This window comes from Oryctolagus cuniculus, chromosome 2, assembly GCF_051225735.1.
Source record: "Oryctolagus cuniculus isolate XC-2025 breed Fujian yellow rabbit chromosome 2, ASM5122573v1, whole genome shotgun sequence".
Lineage (NCBI taxonomy): Eukaryota > Metazoa > Chordata > Mammalia > Lagomorpha > Leporidae > Oryctolagus > Oryctolagus cuniculus.
The window spans coordinates 42,323,421-42,335,728 of record NC_142868.1 but is presented as its reverse complement, the minus strand read 5'-3'; the positions used below and the strand labels follow the sequence as shown (position 1 = coordinate 42,335,728).

Here is a 12,308-nt window from a genome sequence, read left to right as displayed (position 1 = left end):
ACACTAGCATCCCACTTCTGATCCCACTCCCAGGTGATGTACCTGGGAAAGCAGCGGAAGATGGTCCAAGAGCTTGGGCCCCTGCCATCCTGGGAGACCCTGGTTGGAGTCCTAGGCTCCTAGTTTCAGGCTAACCCAGCCTTGGCCATTACAGCCATTTGGGGAATGAACCAGCAGATAGAAGATGTGTGTATGGGTGTGTGTGTGTGTGTGTGTGTGTTCCTCTCTCTCTGTCACTCTGCCTTTCAAATAAATAAATAAATCTTAAAAAAGAAAAGAACAGAACAAAACTCCTATCCTCTGGTTTACTACCCAAATGTTCACATGTGAAGGGCCAGGCCAGGCTGAACTTCCGAGTGAGAAACTCAAACCCTAGGGGCTAGTGCTGTGGTGTAGCCGGTGAAGCCGCTGCCTGCGGTGCCGGCATCCCATGTGGGTACTGGTTCGAATCCCGGCAGCTCTTTGTTATGGCCTAGAAAAGCAGTGGAGGATGGCCCAGCCCTTGGGCTGCTGCACCTGCATGGGAAACCCAGAGGAAGTTCCTGGCTTTGGAATGACGCAGCTCAGACTGTTGGGGCCAATTGGGGAGTGAACCAGCAGATGGGAGACCTCTCTCTCTCTCTCTCTCTCTCTCTGCCTCTCCTTCTTTCTCTGTGTTAACTCTTTCAAGTAAATAAACAAATCTTAAAAAAAAGAAAAAAGAAAGAAACTCATTCCCCAATCTCCTACGTGGGTGGCAGGGATGCAACTACTTGAGCCATCACGTGCTTCCCGCAGGGCACACATTAGCAGGAAGCAGAACAGAGCCAGTACTCAGGCACTCCGACATGGAATAAGGACATGTCCAGTGGTGTCTTAACCGCTGTCTTCAGTGCTATGCCACAAGCCTACCCCTCACATTTATTCGTGACATGTCCAGAGAAGCTAGAGGATGTTAAAAGTGGCTGGGGGGGGGGGGACATGGGGCGTAAAGGGTAACAGGGAGTGGTAGATTCAACTCTTTCCTGAGCTAAGTCCTTGCACTGGTTTCCTAGCTATTTGACCATGGCTGTACTGCCTAGTTTTTTTTTAATCTGTACAATGGAGCTATAATAGTACCTACCTTGTACAGAATGAAGACTAAGTACAGTGATGCACTTAACACAGCACCTACACAGAGAACACTGCACTGCTCAGTAACTGGGGGCTAACCCAGCCATCACTACACCATCCGTGGACTTCCTGTGTCTCTGATGTTCCTATGTCTGAGTTTTCAAATCAGCAACACAAGTCAAATACTTCGGGAGATTAAAAAGAAAGTAAGAAAGGCTGTGTCATAGATATCAGTCACATGTTACTACTATTTCTTGACCTTTGTGTAAATTAGATAGACCAAAGCACCCACTCATGATTCCCGAAGTGGGTCACAACAAAATCCACCAGTTTGTTGGAGATGTTGACGGTCAGCGATATGGCTGGTGCAATCTCGCCCTCTGGTGACGGAAGGAGGTGATGCTCTGATTTCACAATTGGGTATCTTGACAACACCATAATCCTGCATGGGAGTGAAAAGAAACACGCATCACGCGCTGTCTCACCGCATTATGTCACTGGGATGAAGCATTTGCATTAAAAAGAGGTGTGTTCCACTACAAGTGTCCCACTGAGGGGCCTTCCGAGCAGTCACACAGCAGGCCCATATGCCGGTCTGCTTGGTGGCTCAGTGCACCTCTGCCATTCAGCAGTCCCTCTGTATCCTTGCACAGTGCTGTCAACTCTGTCTTAACAAGTGCTATGGTGCCATGAAAAGGGTGGTGTTAGCAGCACATGGAATCCATTTCACTTCCCATTGTCACTGTGACAACACATTTTCACAATTCTAATACAAATCAACACAAATAAGAGCATATAGTCTCGGGGCATGCCCTGTGGCAGAGCAGGTTAAGCCTGGATCCACCTACAGTGTGGGCATCCCATATGGGAGCTGGTTCGAGTCCTAGCTGCTCTACTTCTGATCCAGCTCTCTGCTAAGGCACATGGGGAAGCAGTGGAAGATGGTCCAAGTCCTTGGGCCTCTGCACCCATGTGGGAGACCCAGAAGAAGCTCCTGGCTTCTGGCTTTGGACTGGCCCAGCTCCCATCATCATGGCCATTTGGGGAGTGAACCAGTGGATAGAGGATCTCTCTCTTTCTCTCTCTGTCTCTCCCTCTCTCTGCCTCTGTCTCTCCCTCTCTGTAACTAAGCCTTTCAAGTAAAATAAATAAATCTTAAAAAACAAAACAAAACACATAGTCTTGCCAGTAAAGACATGAAGTAACAAGTTACAAAAAGTTAAAAGTTAGACTGTCTAATGTATGACAAGGTCTTCTTTTTTAGAAACTATTTGAGAAACAAGAGACACAGAGAGAGAGATCGCTCCATCTGCTGGTTCATTTGTCTAAATGTCTGCAAGAAGTCAGGGACTCAGTCCAGGTCTCCCGACATGAGTGGCAGTGACTCAATGACTTGATCCATCACCTGCTGCCTCCCAAGTTCTGCGTTAGCAGGAAGCTGGAATCAGGAGCCAGGAATCAAAACCAGGTAGTCTAAAATGGGACAGTAGTGTCCCCAGCCTGCCTGTCCTGCGTGGCCCGCCAGGTTACATACACCCGGCTCCTGGATATCACTTGACTGTCCAAGGGAATCTCCAACTTAGCACAAACCTTCCCACCACAACTCGGTAAAGTGGGACCCTCTATGGTCAGGCAGCCACCCTGGTCTTTAATCTCGGCCCTTGGTTCATTCTGCTCCAGGCACAGCAAGCTCAGTCCCACCTCCAGTCTTTCCTTAGCTGTTCCCTCAGCCGTTCTGGAGGCTGGTCCTTCCCATCGGAATGTCTTCAGAGAGCTCCTCCTCACTACCCTAGCTATGGGATCAGCACTGCTCATGGCCACTGCCGTGTGTGTGTGTCTGTCTGTCTGTCTGTCTCTCTCCAGTTTGTTTCCCATGTTGCATTTATCATGATCTCAAATTATCTTGTTTATGTACTTCTTTCTGTTCCCTAGAATATGTTCCAAGGCCCCCAGTGGATGCCTGAACTACAGTGGGTGCCATGACAAAGGGATGATCCGTGCCCAGGGCAGGAAGGAGCAGGACGGTGGAAGATTTTATCACACTCTTCAGAAAGTTGCACGACTTGAAATTCATGGACTGTTTATGGCTGGAATTTCCTTTAATATGTTTGCTCCATGGCTGGCTGCAGGCAACGGAAACCATGCAGTGCACACCTGCGGGGAAGGAAGGACTGCTGTGTGTTCATGGTCCCTCTCTTCACACTGAGAACATGAGCTCCATGGGGCAGCACCCAGGTCAGACATGCTTGGTGCTGGAACCTCAGCTCCTATGTGAATGGTTTACAACAACAGCCACAAACTGGAAACACCCAGCAACAAGGAAATCACGTTCAAGTTTATGAAATCTGCACACCTTCCGCACCTTCCTATCCCCCAAGAAACCTCACTGGGGCAGAGTCAAGGGTGAAGACAGGAGGATCTCAACTCCCCACTTCCAGCCGACCTGCCTGGCCTGTCAGGAACAGCTCAGGATGAAATCCCCAAGTCTACTCACCCCCAGGTGTGATCCCTTGTGCTAGGACCGAAGTCTGTGTAGAAGCCCAATTTCTCCCCTAGCCACATGGTCAAGTCATTGTTCCCCATGTAGGGCTTAGAGGCATCGCTCTCCAAAATCGTTATGAAATCTGCACCTGTTTACAAAAACAAAAAGCTGGGCCGATGCTGTGGCATAGCGGGTAAAGCCACCGCCTGCAGTGCTGACATCCCATACAGGCGCCGCTTCGAGTCCTGGCTGCTCCACTTCTGATGCAGCTCTCTGCTGTGGCCTGGGAAAGCAGTAGAGGACGGCCCAAGTGCTTGGGCCCCTGCACCCACGTGGGAGACCCAGAAGAAGCTCCTGGCTCCTGGCTTTAGATCGGCACAACTCCAACTATTGTGGTCATCTGGGGAGTAAACCAGTGGATAGAAGACCTCTCTCTCTCTCTCTCTCTCTAACTCTGCCTTTCAACTAAATAAATAAATCTTTAAAAACAAAAAACACACAGTAAGTATAGCAATGTAGGACACGATGATCAAAACTTCATTCAAGCTGGTGCCGCGGCTCACTAGGCTAATCCTCCGCCTTGCGACGTCGGCACACGGGGTTCTAGTCCCGGTCAGGGCGCTGGATTCTGTCCTGGTTGACCCACTTCCAGGCCAGCTCTCTGCTGTGGCCAGGGAGTGCAGTGGAGGATGGCCCAAGTCCTTGGGCCCTGCACCCCATGGGAGACCAGGAGAAGCACCTGGCTCCTGCCATCGGATCAGCGGCTGGCGGCGGCGGCCATTGGAGGGTGAACCAACAGCAAAAGGAAGACCTTTCTCTGTCTCTCTCTCTCAACGTCCACTCTGCCTCTCAAAATAAATAAATAAGTAAATAAAATAAAAAACTTCATTCAAGGCCCTTAGCCTACTTTATTTATAAACCCCCAAAGTCATTCCTCAAGAATCACTAGCTATAAAGCAATTTTCCCATGTGTAGTAATAATTAAAATATAGAACACCTGGAGGAAATACTGGTCAGGAAAAAAGCATAACTTTTCTAAACATTCAAATATTCTAACATCTTTCTCCAAATTTCAAATAATCTTCATGCTTTTCTCAAATACCCAATGTATGTTCAGAAACAATAGAATAGTGCATAACATTCTATTCTAGGGTAAACAGCTCCACGGTTCTGGCATAGAAGTAGTTTTATTGTCTTTTTTATTTTTTAAAATTTTTATTTAATTTAATTTTCTTTGAAAGGCAGGCCAACAGAGAGAGAGACAGAGACAGAGGTTTTCCATCTGCTGGTTCACTCCCCAAATGGCCATAACATCCAGAGCCAGGTCAAGCCAAAGCCAGAACCCAGAATTCAATTCAGGTCTCCTGTGTGGGTGGCAGGGCCCCAAATACTTGAGCCATCACCTGCTGCCTCCAGGGTGCACAATAGCAGTAAGCTTGACAGGAAGCAGAGGAGCCAGGACGCGAACCAGGCACTCTGAGATGGGCTGCAGGCTTCCCAAGCAACATCTTAGCTGCTGCATCCAACACACACCCCTCATTGACTCTCAGACTTAGGCCAGATGTGCCTCAGAGGACTGTAATCAGGACTGAATACAGACAAGGGACCAAACAAATTCTTTCGTGGCCTTATGTTCAGATACTCAGAAAGTTCTCAGGAGGCATGCTTATCATTAAGAACAACAAGAACACAGGGCTGGCACTGTGGCATAGTGGGCTAAGCCTCCACCTGTGGCACCAGCATCCCATATGGGTGTCAGTTCTAGTCCTGGCTGCTCCACTTCCAATCCAGCTCCCTGCTAATGGCCTGCAAAACCAGTGGAAGATGGCCTAAGTGCTTGGGCCCTTGCACTCACATGGGAGACCTAGAAGAAGCTCCAGGCTCCTGGCTTCGGATCAGCCCAGCTCTAGCCATTGTGGTCATTTGGGGAGTGAACCAGTGGGTGGAAGACCTTTCTCTTTATCTCTCCCTCTCTCTGTTACTCTACCTCTCAAGTAAAAATAAATTTTAATTTTTTTAAAAAAATTTAAAAAAAGAATAACAAGAACAGTTCAACCCTTCACTGATCTTGCTTCACGTTGCTGATTCAAGAATCAAATGCTCACAAAATTTAGAAGATGCTTCACATAAAGATGAGCTCCCCAGGACACACACACACACACACACACAAAATAAAATAAAATAAAATGGATGCTCAGGCTGCAGTTTGCTTCACAATGAGCCTCACTCGGACCCATTCTGCCTGTTAATTCAATGATTTTCTGGTCCCCAACAGTGGGTCCTTGAGTGACAGCAGCTAACAGCAGAGGCATCTCTAAAAAGAAACAGCATGACCAGAGTCCCTGCAGACAGCTGGCATGTGGTGGTGTTCAGAACCAACTGGATTAATTGCTGTCAAACAAAGACAGATGTGAGACGGCCGCTTGGGCTCCCTGCAGTTGCCCTGCAAAGAAAGCCTTTTCAGGATGAGTCTGTGACCCAGCAAGCCCTCCTCCTGTGATTTATGATCTTGCTGGAAACAGAAGCAACAGTAGTAGTTTCTCAAGACCTGGAGCAAATTCCCGTAAGACTCACCAGTGTCCCTGAGCAGCTGAGCTGAGCGTTCCAGGCTGGACCATCCTTCATTGTCGTACCCGAACCGGAAAGGCCAGATGGCAGCAGAGAAATCCTTGGCTGGAGCCTGCGGGATGGTAGTAATTTAGGATGACTGGGAACAATGGACAGTTTTATCCACCTTTTTCTACCAAACTTCATTTTTTGGTAAAGAAATTTCCTTAGACGTTTGCATGCATTTAATTCACAAAAATAAGGAGATTTCTATTATATGGTACGATCATAATAAGGCTGTGAACTTCCAGGTTAAACTTAGCAATTAGAAGGAACGGGTGTACAGCTCAGTGGTAGAACATTTGATTGAAGACATTAGAAGAGACGTTTGGAAAGTACTTATACAAAGCTTTGTTTATTACAGCAAGACATTAGAGATAAGCTAGCTGGCCATCTGTAGAAAAAGAAATGGTGACACATACATATAATGTGATACTACAAGGTACTGAAACATGAATTAGGACAACATATTTCCATGCAGATGAAATTCGCAAAGATGATTTTTTTATGTTTAAAAAGCTGCAATATATATATGTGAGATGCTGTTACTTAAGTAAAGTTAAAAACTTAGAAAAAGCAATATTGTCTAGGGATCTATTATACGTAGTAACAGTAAAAGGAAATGCTTGAAAATTACTTTTTTTTTTAAAGATTTATTTATTTATTCGAAAGTCAGAGTTACACAGAGAGAGGAGAGGCAGAGAGAGAGAGAGCATCTGATAGTTCACTCCCCAGATGGCCACAACAGTCGGAGCTGTGCCGATCTGAAGCCAGAAGCCAGGATCTTCTTCCGGGTCTCCCACGTGGATGCAGGGGCCCAAGGACTTGGGCCACTTTCTACTGCTTTCCCAGCCACAGTAGAGAGCTGGATCAGAAGAGGAGCAGCCGGGACTAGAACTGGCGCCCATATGGGATGCCGGCGCTTCAGGCCAGGGCGTTAACCCATTGTGCCACAGCGCCGGCCCCGAAAATTACTTTTTAAAAACCATTCTCAGGAGAGTGGTTATCCCTGTAGTCACATGTAAAGGAGTAGAGAGGCCTTTACTGTATTTATAAAGTGGCCAGCTTATTCTCACCTAGTTATGGACAATCTTACATCCCTACTGTTCTAGGCGAGGCCAAGGCCAGGAAGCACAGCCCCCTTGAAGAGCTCCTCTTTGGGGCCCTTGAGGTAGTCAGAGAATGCCCAACTCTAACCTTTCATCCCAAACACCTACTGATCTACGACAGGGCCCCTGTGAAAGAGAATAGCTGAATTTGAACCAAGTCTGTGACCATATCTAAAACAGACAAACTGAACCATACAAGTTGAGGTTGGGAGAGGATAAGCACATACACCTTTGCATAGAAGGGGCAGTATCTGACTAACCAGGTCTGTGTGTGTCCTACCATCAGTAAGCCAGGCATTTCATCTTTGTGAAGGTTGTAAGATGAGGATGGAACCATCAACAGAGACATCAAGAGGCATGATTAGATCCATCCAGTTATGCTTTTTCAGACAACTATATGAGGGGCTTCAAAAAAGTTGATGGAAATATATATTATTATTATTATTAAAAAGATTTTATTTATTTATTTAAGAGGTAGCGTTACAAACAGTGAGCGGAAGAGACAGAGAAAGGTGTTCCATCCACTGGTTCACTCCCAAAATGGCCACAAGCTCAATCCAGAGCTGGACCAATCCAAAGCCAGGAGCCAGGAGCTTCTTCTGGGTCTCCCACATGGGTGCAGGAGCCCAAGGACTTGAGCCACCTTCTACTGCTTTCCCAGGCCATAGCAGAGAGCTGGATTGGAAGAGGAGCAGCTGGGTCTCGAACCAGTGCCCATATGGGATGTAGGCATCCCAGGCGAAAGATTAACCTACTGTGCCACAGCACCAGCCCCAAGAAATGCATATTGTGAAAAATCATGCATCAGTTTCATTTTGGCACAAAAATAAAATCATCTTTTAATTCTATTTTTTCCATGAATTATTTTTTAAAAAGAGTTCCCATCTGCTGGGTCACTCCCAAGATGCCCACCATGGCCAGGGCCAAAGTCAAGAGCCAGGAACATAACCAAGGTCTCCCCCACAGGAGGCAGAGACCCAATTATCTGAACCTTCACTGCTGCGTTCCGGAGTCTGCATTAGCAGGAAGCTGGAGTCAAGAGCTGCATCCAGGAGTCAAACCCTGGCACTTCTATGTAGGAGATGGGTGTCTTAACCACTAGACTAAGCACTCACGCACTGCTCCATTAAGGTTTTGCAGTACCCTTATATGCATATCTATAAAAAAGTCTGGATTTCACCATTTCCAAACCCGTTATACCTTCAAGCTTCCCATCTCAGCAAAAACCATCTCTCACTATCCAGTTGTTCAAGTCAAAAACATAGACGTTGCCACTGATTCCTTCCTTTTCCTCATCCAGTCAAATCCAACTCAGCAGTCAAAACTGTCAGTTCTACTTTCAAAATATATCCCGAGTCTATCCACCTCTCTCCAAGTCCACTGTCACACCCCCACAAAAAACACCCTTATCTATCTCTAAGAATTTATTCCCTAAGAATTTATCTCTTTCTAAGAATTTATTCCCTTATATATACTCTTGTCCCCTATAATTCACTCCACACACAGCAGCCAAATTTACGTGTATCAATTTTTTTCACTCTATTGCTTGAGACATTTGGCCTCCACTCACAGCAAATCAAAACCAGGAGTGGCCACTGTGGTTGGAGAGGCCTTCCCCCTCCTCTCCAATTTCATCTTCCACCATCATCAGCCATGCTGGTCACCCAGATGTACCTCAAACACACCACACTCGGCCCGGATCCCAGCTCTGTGAACAGTGGGCTGCTTCTCAACTTTCAAGTCTCATTTCAAGTGGCTCCTCCTCAAAGCAGCCTTCTCTATACACTCAGACCCAGTCACTCTCTACTCCATAATCTTATTTCCTTTATAGCAACGTGATCTAAAATTATAGTCTTTATTTGTTCCTCTGAATACTGTCTTTTTCTACTAGACAGCAACCTCTGGAAGAGCAGGGATCTTGTTCAACTTGTTTACTTCTGTATCCTGGGCACCAGGCACATAGAGGGACTTTCAATCAACAATTGTCACATGCATGGATGAATTAGTCAATTAATAAATGAACAAAAGAATGAAATAGGTATTAAATCCAGTTCATATGACTCCTCTGAAAAAGAATTCCTAACTGATAGTAAGTGTGCTGTTCTGACAGTGTAGCTATAATAGTGACTAACAATTAGACGGCACACGAGATCGTGGACTATTTATTAAGAAGTAGTTACTGAGTTTTAAAAATATGCCAAGCATTCTGTCAGGTACTGAGATACAAAGATAAATGAGAGAAGCATGTTCTCCATTCTCAGTATAGCTTTTAATTTAATAAGAAAAATCTCCCAGAAATAAGACTGCAAAAGTTTAAAGTTAATTCTCAAATTCTGTTAGTCAAAACTATAACCCAGACTGCATAATGAAACACATTGAAATTTTTATTAGAACAGATAGAAAGTCCAGTGCTACAATGATTTATTCTTCTTTCTGCCTACCCTTCTAGATGAGAACAGGACATTAAAATATTTAAAATTGTAGAAAGCAAGAGGGAAAAAAGAGAGGAAATATTCTGTGACCCATCATTATACAAACTACTCATAATTTGAAAAAATCAAGAAGTTTCTGTGAGACTATTCTTAAGACAAAGAATCTCACATTGCTATCTTCAGTAATATCTACTAACAAGTATAGAGAAGCCCACTATGAAATAGTTTCATAAAATAATGCCACTGTGCTATCAACATGTGACAGAGGCCATGAAGCCATCAGATGCAGGCCTAGTATCCAGTCAAAACAGTAAGATATACAAACATATGTATACACATGTATTATTATAAAATTTTATTACAAAATCTTTAAGTACTCACCCCTTTGCCCAATTTTCTCTCATAGGATTTTTGCCGTAGCCCTAATCCCAACAGCCCCACACCAACAAGCAGCCATAAAGCTAAACAGAAAAAAATAAAAACCAATTGTTTAAAAGAAACCAAACTTGTTTTAAAAATAATTTTTACAAAATTATTGAATGTATTCATTGAGAATTTTGTGCAAAGTGAAAATGTCTATTTCCTGGATTAATTTTCATGTGTTCATGCATACATAATGTATTACTTCAAATCTAGGTTTCAAAGAATCTTCCCTAAAAATGTTCCCAGGACCATTAGCTTAAAGTAAAAAATGAATCAGAAAATACACAAGAAAACAAATCTCCATGAGCAGGAGCCAGCAGGGGAGAAAAACCCTGCAGCCTCAATCCCACAAAGACTTCAGATATTGGAACCTTCGGGATCAGAGCATAAAATAAGTAGGCTTAAGATATTTAGAAATATGAAAGTATTAGGGGGCTGGTGCTGTGGCGCAGTGGGTTAATGCCTTGGCCTGAAGCACCGGCATCCCATGTGGGCGCTGGTTCTGGTCCCGACTGCTCCTCTTCCGATCCAGCTCTCTGCTATGGCCTGGGAAAGCAGTAGAAGATGGCCCAAGTCTTTGGGCCCCTGCACCCATGAGGGAGACCCGGAAGAAGCTCCTGGCTCCTGGCTTCAGAATGGCGCAGCTCCGGCCGTTGCGGCCATCTGGGAAGTAAACCAGTGGATGGAAGACCTCTCTCTCTGTCTCTACCTCTCTCTGTAACCCTGTCTTTCAAATAAATAAAATAAATTTTAAAAAAAGAAATATAAAAGTATTAAAATTATTACAAAGGAACATGAGACTACAACTATCAGGAATATTTGTAAAGAAAGCAAACATTCTAGAAGTTAAAAAGTTATAATAATTGAAATTAGACACTCAATGGACAGGACAGTACAATCTGAATAGAGAATTAATGCAAAGGGTGGCACAAAAATGCACAGATAGAAAATATCAAAGAGATTAAGAGACATGGAGGGGACTGGTGCTGTGGTATAGTGAGTAAAGTCGCAGCCTGAGGCGCCAGCATCCCATGTGGGTACAGGTTCAAGTCCCGGCTGCTCCACTTCTGATCCAGCTCTCTGCTACGGCCTGAGAAAGCAGTAGAAGATGGCCCAAGTGCTTGGGCCCCTGCACCCACATGGGAGGCCTGGAAGAAGCTCCTGGCTCCTGGCTTCCGATCAGCACAGCTCCAGCTGTTGTGGCCATCTGGAGAGTAAACCAGTGGATGAAAGACCTCTCATTGTGCCTCTGCCTCTCTGTAACTCTGCCTTACAAGTAAATAAATAAATCTTTACAAAAAATGAAAATTTAAAATAAATAAATAAAATATATATCCAAAGCTCCTTGAGACTCCATTCAAAGGTTGCAGGCTAATTAAAAGAGAGAGGGAAAGAGGGAGAGAGGGAGAGAGGGAGAGAGGGAGAGAGGGAGAGAGGGAGAGAGGGAGAGAGAGAGAGAGAGAGAGAGAGAGAGAGAGAGAGAGAGAGATGGAGAACAAAGCAAGACAGTCCAACCCTTATCTAACTGGAGCCAAAACTGAATAAAGAGAAAGAATGGGAAAGAGGCAGTTTTTGAAGAATTAGACATTATAAAAGACATCACTCTCTAGATTCATAAAGTTCGAAGACTCCCCAGAAAGATGGGGAAGAAATAGATACATCCTGGTGAAACTGCACAACACCATAACAGAACAATCTTAGGAGCCAACAGAAACAAAAGACAGGTTACCTTCACAGACAAGTCACAGGAAAGGTACACTGACCGATGACTTCTCCACAGCAGAAGCAGAAGCTGGAAGCCAGGGGAGCTGTACCCTCAATGTGCTGGGACTAAAATTAGCAATTACTAAAAGAATAAAAAGTGAAGGCATATTTTCAAACTGCAAAGAGTACTGGGGAGGAAGGATATAAGAAAAAAGGGAAGTGAAAGCCCAACCAGCACAAAAGAAATCGAGAAGAAAGAGAGGAAGAAATACACCTAGAAAAGAGTAGAAAATGAAAAAGCAAAAGAAGATGTAAACTATGGACTTTGGGCAATGGTGATTTGTTAACTAGGTTCACTGATTACCACTCAGTTTTGCTGTCAACCTGAAACTGCTTTAAAAAATAAAGTTTTTTTTTTTAAGATTTATTTAGTTAAAAGGAAAAGTTACAGAGAAAGAG

General features: G+C 44.7%; 1 protein-coding gene across 6 annotated transcripts in view; it reads right to left on the bottom strand.

The window, feature by feature from the left end:
• Positions 1–12,308, bottom strand: part of CWH43 (cell wall biogenesis 43 C-terminal homolog) — an 81,405-nt gene that overhangs the window by 25,598 nt on the left and 43,499 nt on the right. For all 6 annotated transcript variants that reach the window (XM_051831574.3, XM_089325416.1, XM_089325415.1 and 3 more), the window contains 4 exons: positions 10,104–10,183; positions 6,149–6,254; positions 3,587–3,722; positions 1,385–1,534 (listed from right to left, as the gene is read on the bottom strand). In XM_051831574.3, the coding sequence (XP_051687534.3) occupies positions 1,385–1,534; positions 3,587–3,722; positions 6,149–6,254; positions 10,104–10,183 (472 nt within the window). The remainder of the gene's footprint in view (positions 1–1,384; positions 1,535–3,586; positions 3,723–6,148; positions 6,255–10,103; positions 10,184–12,308) is intronic.